Source organism: Neofelis nebulosa, chromosome 1, assembly GCF_028018385.1.
Source record: "Neofelis nebulosa isolate mNeoNeb1 chromosome 1, mNeoNeb1.pri, whole genome shotgun sequence".
NCBI lineage: Eukaryota > Metazoa > Chordata > Mammalia > Carnivora > Felidae > Neofelis > Neofelis nebulosa.
This window is the reverse complement of record NC_080782.1, coordinates 66,630,194-66,646,240: the sequence shown is the minus strand read 5'-3', so window position 1 is coordinate 66,646,240 and position 16,047 is coordinate 66,630,194. Positions and strand designations below refer to the sequence as shown.

At 47.6% G+C, this 16,047-nt stretch overlaps 1 protein-coding gene across 8 annotated transcripts in view; it reads right to left on the bottom strand.

Annotated features, from left to right (window-relative positions):
- Positions 1 to 10,399, bottom strand: part of NSD1 (nuclear receptor binding SET domain protein 1) — a 148,887-nt gene extending 138,488 nt beyond the window's left edge. The window contains exons 1-3 of one of the 8 annotated variants that reach the window (XM_058724370.1): positions 10,272 to 10,397; positions 8,225 to 8,338; positions 7,395 to 7,484 (exon numbers count right to left, since the gene is read on the bottom strand). In XM_058724370.1, the coding sequence (XP_058580353.1) occupies positions 7,395 to 7,484; positions 8,225 to 8,254 (120 nt within the window). In that variant the 5' untranslated portion in view covers positions 8,255 to 8,338; positions 10,272 to 10,397. Of the gene's footprint in view, positions 1 to 7,394; positions 8,339 to 9,196; positions 9,310 to 9,472; positions 9,640 to 9,791; positions 9,885 to 10,271 lie in introns of those variants that run through there. The other 7 variants (XM_058724378.1, XM_058724361.1, XM_058724388.1 and 4 more) reach the window with 7 other exon arrangements.
- Positions 10,400 to 16,047: the final 5,648 nt, after the last annotated feature.

The window sequence follows — 16,047 nt, the reverse complement described above, 5'->3', positions numbered from 1 at the left end:
AAAAAATTTTTTTAATAAGTAAAATAAAATCTACTTCCCTCCCCAAGTTGTACTGCTATAATAGCACCATCCACCCTTTCCTTTGGTAACTATATAAAGGACTACTACAAAAAAGACATCATGCTACATACTGTTAATATGCAACGATGAATCAGACCAAGAGGATAAAGACATGAGCCAGGGGAGGGTGTGAAGTAAAGCAAATCTAATCTATTAGTAAATAGTTCAGTCTGACTGAACCCAGAACACCTTGGATATAGCATATATGAGATTTGAGAAAGTCAAGAAAGGGTCCTATCAAAGAGGCACTAAATATGGGCTTTGTTTGTTAGGTAAATAGGGAAAGAAGTGAGGCACTGAAGGTAAAGCTTTAACCAGAGACCTAGAATTTCTCATTTTGGAGGTCAGAAGTAATTTTGGATAAGACAGACTGGAAAGAAAAACTATATGAAGAGTGATAAAAACCTCATAGTAGAATGGGAATTAAGAAATGAAAAAAAGACTGGAGAATCTGTGTAATTTAGAAATCGCATAATGGAGTGCCTGGCTGGCTCAGTCGGAAGAGCAGCATGTGACTCTTAATCTCAGGGTCATGAGTTTGAGTCCCACGCTGGGTGAAGATTACTTAAATAAAAATTTAAAAAATAAAAATAAAAATAAAAACTTAAAAAAAGAAGTCAACTCTTGGGGTGCCTTGGTGGCTCAGTCAGTTAAGCATCCAACTTCAGCTCAAGTAATGATCTCGCAGTCAGTGAGTTCAAGTCCCACGTCAGGCTCTGTGCTGATAGCTCAGAGCCTGGAGCCTGCTTCAGATTCTGTCTCCCTCTCTCTGCCCCTCCTATGCTCACGCTCTTTCTCTCTCAAAAATGCATAAATATTAAAAAAAATTTTTTTAAAAGTCAACTCTATAGGATGGCATACAAGACCTATGTTTATACTTTACCTCCTGACAACCCCATTCTCCCAGATTCCTATCAAAAGAATTTCTTGGCACTTCTATATCCTACTCCTTCTAACTTACTGGCATGCCTCTGTTCAATTATACATAACCTTTCTGTGAAGTTCTTCAGGATTACTCCAGACATGCCACAGTACTGTATTTATAACACCTATTAAACTACTTACTATTCTGTATTGTCAATGTTTACACTGGTGTTCCTTAAATAGTAAAGTTCCTTAAAAACACAAAGTAGGTCTTACCTTTTAATACTAGCAGTGCCTGGCACAGAGAAAGCACTCAAATGGGGTTTGATCATAAAAATGAGGGACTCCAAAGTTTCCAGCCTTGAAATGAACAGGAGGATGATGCCGTCATTAACACAAAAGGAAATGCATGTTTGGCATAAAGGATAGGTTCAAAATTGAATATGATATAAATAGAAGAGAAAGTTGGTTGGCGATTAGAATTTCTTGGTCTGAAGCTCAGAAGTCAGATCAAGAGCATTTTCACACAGCAGAGTAAGAATAAAGTAAATCCATGAAAGTGGATGAGACTGCAGAGAATCAAAGAGGAAGAAAAGACAGTGAGCAAAGAAGGGCTGTTTAAAGGAGTGGTGGTCAAATACTGCAAATCTAATAGGGTAAGTATTGAAGTGTCACCTGGGACTTATAAAAGAACAGTTGCAGCAGAGTGGAGGATATAGAAACCAATCCACAGAGCTTTAAGGAGAGGTTAAAAAAGCAGTTAACTCTTGCAAGAAATTCACCATTAAAGGGGAAAGATCATTGGAAGGGTTATAGGATACAGGAAGATGCCTTTAGAATAGGAAGGTATCATCCCGTTTTTAGGCAGAAAAAAATGATGAAGTAGAAAAGTAGAAAATAGACTCCAGAAGAAAAGAGGAAAGAGGAATGAGTAACACCAGGTCCTCTAGCAGGGAGGACATGAGAGCAGAACAAGAGAGGTATGGAGATAGGATCTATTTTCTTCTTAGACAGGAAAGAGGGCAGAGAATTGCTGCAACGATGAGGAGAGCAGAGAGAATCTGAGGAATCATTGTCTCAGGGACCACCACAAGCCATACAAAGATCATCTGCACTCATCTCTCCTTCTTTCCTCAAATCCAGACTCTGATTTTGCCTCCAAACCAGACAGCCCAAAATGGCTGCCAATTTCCCTCCTCTGAAATAATCTTTTCGATTTACCCTCTTTCTTTCTACTACTAATTCTGCCCATGTTTTTTTTTGTTGTTGTTGGGGTTTTTTTGGTTGTTTTGTTTTTTTTTTAATGTTTATTTCTGAGAGAGAGAGACAGCCCATCAGCACGGAAGGGCAGAGACAGAGGGAGACACAGAATCTGAAGCAGGCTCCAGGCTCTGAGCTGTCAGCCCACAGCCCAACAGGGGGCTCGAACTCACGAACCGTGAGATCACGACCTGAGCCAAAGTCAGACGCTTAACCAAATGAGCCACCCAGGTGCCCCCAAGTCTAAGTTTTAACTACTATTCCAACAGACTCTGACATCCTAAGGTTGCCTCTATTCTCCCCCAGCCAAAGTTTTTCAAACACAGATTTCATCAGATCACTTCTCAGCTAAAATCCCTTGCTGGCTCCTAGTCCTATCACTTCAACATCAAATGCCACAGTCCAAATTTTTAGGCCCTATTACCAGACTACACTTATCCTACCCAACCAATCCTCAACAAATACTTCCTGAAAATACTATGTTCACTTAATTCTCTACATGCAAAATACCCTTCTAGGAGGTACCTGGGTGGCTCAGTCAGTTAGGCATCCAGACTCCTGATTTCAGCTCAAGTCATGATCTGTTTGTGGGTTTGAGCTCCACACTGACAGCACAGAGCCTGCTTGAGATTCTCTCACCCCTCTCTGTGCCCCTCCCCTCCTTGTGCTCTCTCTCAAAATAAACTTAAGAAGACGTAAACAGCCTTCTAAACCCAACCAAACCCAACCCAGCCAAAGCCAATTCAAGTTCCACTTCTTCCTTGAAGCCTTGACTACTCTAGGTTTCATTCATCTCTCCACTCAACTCTTTAACCACTTAAACATCCACAGCATAGAACTCAGTACAGGTGGGTGGTTTTTGAGTACTTTGTAAATCCCCAAGATTGTATAGGATTGTTACAACGCCAAAATATCTATTTTTAAATGGCAAAAAGAAGCCTCTATTCAAACATCTTCCTATGGACAATATAGTGTCTATCTCCACCTAATAATGAACAACTATTACAGTGCCAGTCAATTACAAGGTAAAACTGCAAACAAATCTGGCAAAAAGATGCTGTGTTTCGGGGCGCCTGGGTGGCTCAGTCGGTTAAGCGGCCGACTTCGGCTCAGGTCATGATCTCGCGGTCTGTGAGTTCGAGCCCCATGTCGGGCTCTGTGCTGACAGCTCAGAGCCTGGAGCCTGTTTCAGATTCTGTGTCTCCCTCTCTCTGACCCTCCCCCGTTCATGCTCTGTCTCTCTCTGTCTCAAAAATAAATAAACATTAAAAAAAAATTAAAAAAAAAAAAAAAAAGATGTTGTGTTTCTTGAAATCAATGTAAATAATAAAGAAAAACCACTCTGATTACAGGTATGGAAAAGATGATCTAAGTCAACCAGTAAACAAGTGACAACTGACAACAATAGGACAGAAACTTCAAAAAGTGACATGATAAACATCAAAGGATTAAGATATGTTGGGGTGTCTGGGTGGCTGAGCTGGTTAAGCATCCAACTCTTGGTTTTGGCTCAGGTCATGATCTCACAGTCTTGAGTTCAAACCTGACGATGGGCTCCTCAATGACATTGTGGATTCTGCCTGGGATTCTGTTTCTCTCCCTCTCTCTCTCTGACCCTCCGCCAATCACGCATGCACTTTCTCTCTTTAAATAAACTTAAAAACAATGTAAGTCAATGACATAACAGAGGGAAAATAAAACAAGATCAGTAAAACAGCAGTTACCACTGAGTATGCAGGCATTTCTACGATTCTCTCTTCTTTGGTATATGCTTGAAATTTTCCATTGTGGACACTTTTTTTCTTTTTAAATGTTTATTTATTTTTGAGAGAGACAGACACAGAGTGTGAGCAGAGGAGGGGCAGAGAGACATAGAATCTGAAGCAGGCTCCAGGCTCTGAGCTGTCAGCAGAGAGCCTGATGCGGGGCTTAAACTCACAAACCACGAGATCATGACCTGAGCTAAAGTCAGATGCTTAACCGACTGAGCCACCCAGGCACCCCTATTGTGGACACTTTTAAAAGAGAACCTTATTCAAACGGATTACCTCACTATTTTACAAAAATTTAACCTCATTATAATCATGAGAGAGTGAAACAAAATAAAGTATGTCACCTCCCTCTTATACAATTTCACTGGACAATTTTTTTTTAATTTTTTAATGCTTATTATTTATTTTGAGAGAGAGAAAGAAAAAGGAGGAGGAGCAGAGACGGAGAGATTTCCAAGCAGGCTCCACGCTACTAGCACAGAGCCCCACACAGGGCTTGATCCCACAAACCTTGAGATCCATGACCTGAGGCAAGATTAAAAGTCAGCCGTTCAACTGACTGAGCCACCCAGGTGCCCCTGGACAAAATTTTTTTTACTCTATTTGATTCTTGCCTTATTTTAACAAATAGTTGCCATCACAACCAAAGTTTTGATAAAGGTTTAAAAAGTTTATTTTCATATTTCTTCATTTTAATTTTTCGATATAAAATCCTAAGTAAACCCTTTTCTCCTTATTATGAAATTTTAGTTCCCACTGTAAGTGGATTCATTTTTAGTCACCTTCTTTAGATTAAAAGTACAATATGTACATCAGACTATCCTGGAGCTAGCTAGCTACATCCTAAGAATTTTGAGTATCCCTAAATTCATGAATACCACCACAATATAAATTCTCCATAAAACATCTAAGGGAAGAGTAGAAAACAAACTGCTACAAACAGCCTAGTGAGTAAACCAGGCCCAGCCAAGAGTGTCAGAGACCTTCAGAAGTCACTACAGAAAACCAAGAGTACTGAGATAATTCTAGGATTTCAAGGGTTTTAGTTTTGTCTCTAATAATCTCAAGTGCCTTGAAGGATGACCTGTCTTTTATGACATCTTTCACTACAAAGCTATGAAGATCCAATGAGACAATACAGACCAAAGCACTTAATAAGTTGTAAATTATTGCCTATTTAAACTTAGCTCGGGACCAACTTTCCTTCAGTATTTTACCAAGTACCTACATATTATTAATCACTATACACTGCATACGTTCACTGGCAGGAATTAGAAGGTGTCAACCCAATTAGATATAAAAGCACCAAGTCAGGATTATTAACTATAATGACAATCATTATTCACATCACTATATTCAGATAAAATAACTGAAAAGTAGAGGATAAACTGAAGAGGCTGCTAATTTATGGCAGAGGGCAAACAGTCTGCTTATAGCTAGACAGACAAAACAAGACAGTATGATTTTGAATCATGTGCCTTTCTCTAACTCTATAAAGGGAATTTACAATCCTAATAACTATATTACTCTCACCAAGAGAATCTTACTCTATCAAAGTATCACATAACAAAAAATACCAACAGCATTTGCTAATGATTTTCTAAAATTTCCAGCCCTAGGCATAGAATCTAATGCAGAGTAAGTAAGTGCTCTATACTTGCTGCAATGAATCAACTGTGCAGTAATCTGTATATATTAAGTGTGTAGCCATATAGAATTATTTTTAATTACACCTTTCCCAAACTATGTTATTCAGCTAAATTTGCAGTCTAACACTGACTTCACTATTTCAAATCTTCAGCTAAAAAATATCAAAGGCAAAAATCAAAGCAATACATTGCATCCACGACCTTAAACCAAAGGCCTACAATTGGTTACTCGCCTCTTCAAGCCCATAAAGTCTTTAAGCAATTTATACTTTCTGCCAGAAAAAAAAATTTCTATTTATATACAATTTTGCTAACTCCCATTTTAGATACATAACATACTATCTATAGGCTCCAATATTTTCAATTGTTTATAATAGAGCCAATATTCCAATGACATCTCTTTGACAAGAAACAGATTTATGTGTCATTATATATATGCTTCTAGAGAAACATCTCCACTGTCAAATGCAAGATTTTATGTAAACACAAGGGCATCACTATATATGTAAAAAAATTTCCATGTGAACCCAAGAAAGAGTTTGTCTAAGCTGCCAATAGGTCACCAACACAACTTATCCACCCTAAAAAATACCAAGGACAATACAGACTCAAAGTGACTACCAAAACAAATTTTTAAAATGTGCAACTGCCAACTTAAGAAACCAAGGAGTACTAAAGCATATTTAAAACATGAATCAACAAACAAAAGCAACACACCCACATTCTCTGTGACTTTAAAGAATATCAAGGCTATACGGTAAAGTGAATGTTTAATGCACTCAAAACAGTCACCACATACAATTTTTTTTCTGATTAAATTTTTATATAGATTGCAGAGGCATGGAAGTAAGGAGATCCTCCATGGTGACACTGCAGGTGACCATAACAATACATCTGGGGAGAAACAAAATCAGAATGAAATATTTAAAGCTGAGAAAAATTTTTTAACAACCAAGAAGTTTGATTTTAAAGGTGATGAAACTGAGGCTAAGAGAACTGAGCATTCCGCTAACTATGGACAGTCCAAGAAATTCTGTATAAGATCAAATAAAAAAGAACTTTATCATTTACCACTCGTTAACAACAATACACAGCACTACTAAATAACAACTCAAAGCAGATTTTCTTCTGTTTCGATACACTTACACATACCACAACACACACACACTTCAAAATTAAAACCTAAGTTCAAGAGTCTACTCTGATGGTGGCAGTTACCTACAGCAATAGGATACTATACCTTCACAACAGGTAGTTCAGAAAAACTGGCCTAATTTAAATTTTGACTGATGTCCAAGAAGGTCTTCTCATCTTAGCTACTTTCAATTTGTACCCAAAATGCACTTCAATGTGAAGCAAGCATCACCCCATCAACTAAAAAAATACGCCAGGCCTTACATAAAAAAAGAACTCTAGGAAACTAACTGGTTCACCTGCACTCATGATACCAGTACGCCAAAACATTTAAAAAATAACTAAGTAAAACTAAACAAATGTATGCTCCATCTTGAAAAATGAAATCTGAACTCAATTAAAGGCCCTTAAAAGTTTTAACTCTTAGCCAGTCCTCAACTGAGAGTTAACTGGAAAAATCTGAGGGAAAAAAAAATCATACAACAGAGATAAATTTAAAAATCAGAGTAAAATCTCCCCAAAAAGCCTATCATTAGTAATAGGCACTCAGCTGTGAACTGATAAACAACCAAAAACCAATCAGTTATGTTTCCCTTTAAGTTGCCTGTATATATACACTTATGTATATATTTAAGTTGTACCAAAAACTGCTTACAAATGGCAATTCCTGTGAAGTAGATGATGATGAAGTTCCAGGTAATTCTAGCATGTTTCCTAATGTACTGGTACTGGAATCTGGATCATCCTGAAAAGATAAATTTATTGAATTTAATTGCTCTTCTATGGTAACGTTTGTATCTCCTAGTGAAAAGGGGGCTGGGAGAAGGGCTGCTTTTTCATTGCTGCCGTCCACTTCATTTCTTTGCTTATTTTTCTGTGTTTCAGTTTGAGGAGCTAATGGCAAGAATGGCGATTTGACTGCACCATTTCTACTCTCTGATGTGCTGTCTTGTTCATTTCCCATGGCCACGTCTACACCATTCTCTGATTTAGGCTCATAATTGCAGGTGGCATTGGTCTGAGTTTCCTCAAAGATCTCCTCTATACTCTCATCCTCTGTGACTGGCTGTTCTGGGTCCATTTCAGAATCTACATCTGCATCGTCCACACAAGTAAAATTCTCAAAGTGCAGAAAGCCATTCTTGATAGTCTTTGTTACTTTTACCTGGAGTTCAGGGGAGTTATTACAAGAGGGTTCCTGTTTCATAGCAAGTGCTGTTGGACCACCAGGACTCAAGGAAGTGCAAACAACTGGCGACTGAGCTCTTGAATCACTTTTTTCAGGGTCTTGAAAGGATTCTGATCCATCAGCAGACCCATTTAAATACTCTACATTGATCATGGAGGCCAAATCCTGTAGTCTCCGCAGTGGAATGTAACAAGATGGAGAATCTTGTCCATAAGCATTTTGGGATGTTCCACTGGCAGTCGATAACTGCATAGTACACCCATTAAGTGGCTCAGAAAAATTGGATTGACCATTACCGAAAGGGCTGTCCTTGTCTTCAGGGGCATCTAAATTCACTGGATTGGAAAAGGGCAGCAGACAATTTCTTCTAGGTAGTTCACAGGTCTGATCCATCCTGGGCCAGCATCAACCTGAAATCCAAAAACAGCAATTAATCTTAGTTTACAGGCCATTTGACTCTTATCTTCAAAATGGCAGCCACTTCTGAAGGCCTAGTGGCCTCAATGCCTTTCTGCTGCACTTCCATGGTCGGAAAAAGTTCCCCAGCTGACGATGGAAAAATGGCCTCGGTGAGCCTCCGCAAACTCCATCTTCCCGGAGCTGGGCAGATCTTGCCACATGCAAACAGCCCGTCCCTTTTTCCTGCACTGCAGACTGGTGGACAGTTGGGCTGAACTAACATTAAAATCCCTTTGGCAGTAGAAATTCCTAAATCTCAAACAGAAATTGTCCTCCCCATCCCCCGCTGGTGGGGGGGGGGGGGTTGTCCAGCGGCCGGATCTCCCAAAGGGAGAGGGCTGCAGGGTTCGAAGGGGGCTCCCGGACGCTGCACAAAAAGGTTACCCTCCTCCTTCCTGGATCGCTCGGGCGCGGCGGTCACAATAGCGCTGCACCCTGCGCCCAGCCGGCACTGAAGCCTTTGCAGCGGCCGTGCCCAGGCCGCAGGCGAGTCGGCCTAAGCGGGTGCACCCCGAACCTCGCCTTTCAGACTGCAAAACTGCTCAGTCCACGGCTGCAGGGCCCAGAGGCCACGACGCAGCAGGGGGAGAGAAACAGAGGCAGCCGGCGAAGCCGAGTCAGGGCAGCAGCAGCTGCTACAGCTTGACAAACATGGCTGCTGCCGACGCCGCCGCCGCCTGCCCGGGCCGCGCTCCTTCCCGCAGCCGCGGCAGCACCTCCTGGCCGAGCCGATCGCACTCATCAATATTAAGCAGCAAGCAAAGTTTGCTGCAGGAGGGTAGCCGGCCCCGCGCCCACCAGCTGGCTACCTGTGGGGAGGCGGAGGCCGAGGTGCGCGCGGGAGGCCGGCGGGGCACGGGCCGCGCGGGGAGGAAGTTCTCCGCGGCCGGGCCGGCTAGGCCTGAGCCCGGCTGGTAGTGATGGAGGGGGAGGGGGCTCGCGGCAACAACGCCGCGGGCCACCAACACCGCGCCGCGCCCGGCCCTCACCCGCGCCCCTCACCTCACGGCCACCACCATCTTCCCCGCCCGGCCGCCTCCTCCCTCTTCGCGCCTGCCCGCCACCCACCCAAGCGCACTAGTTACCGTGCCCCGCGCCCCCTCCCGGGCCGGCTGGGGGGAGGGGGTGACCCTCATTACACTGGGGCGCGAGCGGAGCTGAGGGGAGAGAGCGGAGCCGCTCGCTGCACCCCCCTCCCCCCCGCGTCTCTCTTCAGGGGAGAAGGCAGCGAGCGCGACCTGCCCCGGCCTATTCCGCCGCCGCCTCCTCCTCCTCACACCCCCACCGCGCGCGCCCCCGCGGCGGCGCGTGCGACCCAGCGCCTCGCGCCGGCCCGCGTGCGGCTGGGGCACCGAGTGCGCGCGCACCCCTTCCCCCCACCGCGCGCGCGCTCCCTCTCCTCACTCTTCGGGGTTCAGGGCGGGTGAAGTCGGGCTCGCGAGCGCGCCGCCCAATCAGCGGAGCCGCCGCTGCCGCCCCCTCCCCTCCCCTTGCGCGCCCGCTCGCGGCCCGGGCCTACGGGCCGGCCCGGCAGCCCGGGCGGGGCCTGAGGCAGGCTCCCCAGGGGCCTCGCGCGCCTCCCCGGAGTGTCTGGGCCTGCGGGCGTCGTGGGTGGCACTCAGATCCCCTCACCTACCTCAGGGCGCTACGCTGGCCCCGGGCTGCACACGGCTCCTGAACCCTACCCGTCTCGAGCCCCATCCCCGGCGGCACCTGGCCCGGCTGAGGCCTGTCCGACCGCCCAGCCGGCCCCGTTCGGGCCCGCGTCAGTCCCAGCCTCCATCTTAGGTTACAGCCCGGCTCCCCATCCACTGGGCACCTGCCCTCAGCTCGCTCGGCTCGGCCCGAGGCCAAGGCAACCCCCCCTCCTACCGCGGGGCTCACCTGGGGGCTTGGGCTGGGGTCTTCGAAGCCTCAGGCCCCGAGCAGGCGTGGCCGCAGGTGAACCCCCTGCCCAGCCGCACCCCAAACCCACACCACCACCACCACAGACCAAGCTGAGCAGGAAACAAAATGGAGGCAGCAGCTCGGGTCTGCCTCCCAGAGCCAAGCTTGTGCAGCCCCAGGGCTCCCTCCTGCCGCAGGCCCGACGCCCGAGAAGCAGGGGGCTGGCTCGTTCCGGGGAAAACAGGCAGCCGCCCTAGAGCAGCGCAGTCAGGCTGGGGACTCGGCCCTGCGGTCCCCACAGCCCCTCACCCACCACCCCTTCCCTTCCCCCTCCTCCCTATTTCTCTCCCTCCCCCTGCCCGGCCTTGCGGGGTGAGCGGCGATCGGGAGCCGGGTCGGGTCGGGTTACCCGCCCGGGCACTGCCTGCCCGGCCGTGGCCTCGGCCGGGGGATGAGGCCAGGCGACCCCCGCGCCGAGCCCACCCCCCGCACCGGAGCCGGGCAGCAGCCTGACTGTGCGCCCGCACCTCGGCCTGCCGCCGTGCGGCCCCCGCCCAGTGAGGCCGTGTCCCCAGCCCGGGTACCACCGGGACGAAGCTCCCTCACCACCCCCGAGCCCAGGGGTCCTCGCTGCCTCGGGCGGGGCGAGGGGAGCGCTGGGGGGAGGGGTCCACTAATCCCTGCACCGCCTCCCGCGCCTAGTCTGGGTCTGGGCCTGGCACGGGGACTCGGGCCGCAGGCGCGGGCGGGCGTCAGTAGGTGTGTGCGCGCGGGGCAGGGGACGCGAGCTGGGGGCCCGGAGGGGCCGCGCCTCGCACCGCGGACGCTGCAGTTCTCCGCACCCAGGCAGATGGCCCTCTCGTGCCACAGCCGCCCAGCGCAGGCCGCTTGCTCCGCAGCCCTGATCCCCCGGGAGCGCGCGCCTCGCCCCTGCGAGCCGGGCTTCGGGACCCCGGCGGAACTGCGCTGGGAGGGCGGACCGCCCGGCTGGCCCAGCCAGGCCTAATGGCCTAATCGCCTAATCCTCGGCCTGGTGTGCTGTCTGCTCCCAGGGCGTCTTGGAACTCGAGGCCTGCACCCAGCGCGCGGGGCCCCGCAGATCTGGCCTAGAGCGGCCGCGACGCGTCCAACCATCAAAGACGGCGTAAGGACAGGTCAAGGAAACCAAACCCAGCCTCACCCCGAGACTCCGGCCCCCTAAGCCCTTCCCCCAGTTCTCTCTGACTTCGTCGCCCCCTGGGCTTGAACCCCGGCAAAAAGCTCACCTCTGAAGCTAGTTGTTAACCTAAAGTGCTAAGGGCATCCTCGCTGTTGAGAGAAAACCACAACCTACCGCCATAAAAATCCCGCCTCCTCCAGAAAGCCTTCTGTGATTAGAGTTAACTCCATCTCAAAGCTGAGGGCGCCGCCCTCGAGAGCCACGTGACCATGAGTCCTCCCTGAGCTTAGTAAATGTGCATAATTATTGCCCCAGTGGAGTGTTTACCCGCAGCCCTTCTATCTGTTAGCCGTGAGCCCACCTGGGAGAAAGGCCGCTTTTGGCCTTGTCCTGCGCGGCGTCGGCCCGGGAGTCCCTAAACGCCACCCTTAATCCTTCCCCACCTTTCTCCCGGAGACTGGCCCCAGTAGACTAGGAGTTCAGGATGCCCCTAATCTCCTACTCTCCAAAGCCCACAGTCCAGCCCTGGAGACACGCAAGTAAACAGGTCCATAGCACACCGTGTAGGTGCTGGGATGCAGCCCCTGCCAAGACACCAAGCAGGCTTTCTTAGAGGGAAGATGTGCCCTGGAACCAAAGTAATGCGCCCCCACCCCCACCCCCGCACTCCAACTATGACCCCAGGGGGCCTCTGAGGTACTCTGAAGGTTCCCAGGTACAAAGTAAGGTTGGTAGTGTTCTGTGCACTAGGACCAGCCAGAGAAAAGCTGGGTCTACACCACAGGGTCCTGCCCTACAGGGACCAGCCCTTGCTCTGCTAAGGAGTCATTCCTGCCAACCCCATCTGGGCAATTCAGTGGGGAAGCTTTGACTGTTTCCTTCTTCACACCTAATAATTTGAGCTAAGCATTTCTGACTGACAATTACCCCCTGCCAATTGCCCCAATTCATCATGGCTCCTCTCAACATTTTACTTTCCCACAGACCAACCTGAGGGCTTCAGAGCTGCCCCTGTCTGGGCTTGAGCCAGTCACTTAACAGCCCCAAGCCTCAGTTTCCTCACCTGTGGCACAATGAACAGGGGTGGCTGTGAGGTTCTTCCAAGGGAAAGGTAAGTTTTAGGAGCCTGTGCAGACTAAGCACCTGGTGAATGCTGAAATGTAATTCATTGCTTCATTCAGCAAACAATTTCTGCTTTCTGGTTAATATGCTGGGTGCTGGGAAAAACAAAGGACGAGATGCCTGCCCCAGGAATCCCCAGGCCTCAGGAAAAGACAATTAAATAAAGGTGCTGAGTATGAAGAGGTACGGGGACAATGGTTCCTCCCAGAGCTGACCTCTGGACATCACTGCTCTACGGGAAACCCTCTTTACAACTTTCCAGCCCCCAAGAAAAAGCAGTAGGGGTTAAAAGGGAGACAGGCAGCTGGATGAACAGGTTACTGGAACCCCAGGGTAAAACTCTTGGACTTTCCTGCCTGTTAAGTAGAATTTGGCTGCAATGGTCTCAACTACAACAGCCCCCTCTGGGGCCTCCGCATCCACCAGGCCCTGGCCAAGCGCCTCATGTATGTTTGTTTTGGGTTGAAGGGACCCACAGGACCACATATTCTCACAAAGACACTGGCTCTTGAAGTCAGAGAAGAAGGGACAGGATTTGGTCCTACCCTCCTCCTCATCTTTGCTCAGGGACCTTTTCTGGCCCTGTATCTCTCATCCTTAAGACTGAGATTAGAATCAAATACGTGCTAAGTCTCTGCTGTATGCTAGACACCATGCTGGGCACTTGACGCACCTTAGTTCCTTTAACCCTTCAGCGGCCCTGTGAAGAACTGAAGTCCAAAAGTTTAAGCAAGGTGTCAGAGTCTTAACTGTCACCTGGTGTGCTTGGCCTTATCTGTTGCTCTTAGCTGGCACCCAGATACGGTCTTTAAGGGCCCAACACAGTGCCTCACCCACAGGTGTTCAGGAATTTGAGTGTCAGGCAGTGAGATTACCTTAGCCTCAGTTTCCTCATCTGTGAATTATAGTTACTGATAATTCCTACCCTGCTGAGATAGATACCTGTCAAGACTTTTGGCCATTGTACAGTGACCCCTTTTTTCTTAGAACTGCCCCCCTTTCATTCATTAATTCTACAGATATTTATTAAGCTCTCCCCTCATAGCCTTGTGAAGAAGGCAGATATATAAAAACAAAGTAGAAAGCTGAACAGTAAGAGAGAAGCTGAAGGTGCTGGGGGATTTGGGGAGGCCTCAGGGGCAGTCAGGGAAGCAATAAGAGGTCTCAGGTAAGGATAGGAAAGTCCATGGGTGCCTGACTATGCAGGGCCTTATTGTTCAAATTAAAGAATTTAGGCTTGGGGCACCTGGGTGGCTCAGTTGGTTGAGGGTCCAACTTGGGCTCAGGTCATCATCTCGCTGTCCAAGTGTTCAAACCCCATGTCAGGGTCAGTGCTGGCAGCTTGGAACCTGGAGCCTGCTTCAGATTCCTGTCTCCCTGTCTCTCTGCCCCTCCCCTGCTCTCACTCTGTCTCCCTCTCTTTTGACAATAAACATTAAAAAAATAATAAAAAGAGTTTTTAAAGAATTTAGGCTTTCTCTGGAGATCAGTAGGAAACCATGGAAGGTTATGGATCACATCTATGCAGTACAAAGCTCACTCTGCCAGCAGTGTCCAGATGACATTGATACTTCCTCTAGAAACACTACCCTGGCCAGGGTCTTGCCTCTGGGATATGCTAGAACTGTCATATCAGTAACAGTTGTGGCTTCTCCTCCTTTGTTCCAGATATCCTCCAAGACACCCTCTCATTTAATCCTGAGTTGAGCACTGTTGTTCTCCCCATCTTCAAGAGAGGAAGCATGACTTTGTCAAAACCAAACTCCTAACCCAAACTCCCAGTTCACACTCTTCATCACCACTGGACGTGAACATCATCTGCTTTCTGACTAAACAGCCAGGTCTGGTGGGGAGGTATGGAGGCCTTTGCTAATTAGTCCTAAATGCTGCTGGTAAACACCACAATCATCCCTTTTTATGGGTCTAGGGGTTGGGAATTCCTTTCTCTGCCCACTCAGTGGTTTCCCCAGAACTGGATCAAGCTTCTACTTAAGATCAAGGAAGGATTGGCCACATCTGAAGCCCTATAGTTTTCCAGCAGTGTTTCCTTCCTACCCCAAATACCAGGTTTCTCTCTGCTAATCTGACCCTGTAGCCCCAGCCCGAAGCACTCAAGTTTCCACCTTCAAGTGTTCTTTTTCTCAGATATTCTCTTATGAAAGCCCTGTGTGTGGTGACCACTAATCCCTGCCCTTTTGCCCTCATCACTTCCCTGGCTGCCCAATGTACTCACTGTGCCTGGACAGGCTGTATTCCATCCAGCCTGTGCTCATACTATTCCCTCTGCCTTTTCTACTGTCAGGAAAACTCCTACTCAATCTTCGGGGCCCAGTTTAGAAGACTCCTCCTCCTGGAACCCTTCCCTGATCCTACCCCAGCAGGCAGTCATTTTTCTCTGAATGAGCCACTACAGTAACCATTGGCTTACAAATACAGTCCCAGCCGGTTGGTGAGCCCCTTACACCAGGCTCAGGACATATACTTCTCTGATCTCCAGTGACCAAGCCCAAGACTGTGAGGCACAGAGAAGTACTAGAGAAACATTTCCTAATGCCTGATCTGTCCGCTCCCCTCTTCTCCATGTTCATGTCTCCATTAGACAAAAGAATTATGGTTTGAATTATGGACCAAATAGGTAAGACTTAAACCATCCCTGGGGTGCCTGGAAGGCTCAGTCAATTAAGCTCCCAACTTCAGCTCAGGTCGTGATCTCACAGTTCACAAGTTTGAGCCCCACGTCAGGCTCTGTGCTAACAGTTCAGAGCCTGAAGCCTGCTTTGGATTCTGTGTTTCCCTCTCTCTCTCTACCCCTCCCCCCCTCATTCTCTCTCTCAAAAATAAGTAAAACATTAAAAAAATTTTAAATACATCTTAATCAAAACCTTGGGGCTGTAGATTCAGCTCTATTTTTTTTTTCAGCTCTATTGATCTGGAGAAAACATCCCCCTTATTTCTAAAATGGCAGTCAGGCCCCATCATCAAATCCCTCAGCCAACTGACTGACTATCAGTCCAAAAAGATGACTCTGTTTCTCAATTAAAGCCATTATGTTATTATGCATCCTGATGACAACCGTCATCTGCCTTCTTCTGAAGGCAGAAGAGACTTGGTCTTGTGTAAACTGTTCCACCACAGGGCCTGTGTTTGCTGTTTCCTCTGCCTGGAGGACTGCCCTCCCAGGTCTCCCAGGATTCTGTCAATCAGCTTAAGAGTCCCTCTTCAGACAGGACCTCCTGGCTCCTCCCTCACCTTCAGAAACCCTATCCACTCCAGGTCACTCTATCACATCTTTCCGTTGAAGTGACTTAGAGCAATTGTCATTCTCTGAAATTATCTGATTTTTTTTTTTTACTACTTCTTTCTCTATTTTATTTTTATTGAGATATAATTCACACACCATAAAATTCACCCTTTTAAGAGTACAATCCAGTGGTTTTTAATAAACTTACAAAGTTATGCAACCATCATCATGATGTAATTCCAGAGCATTTC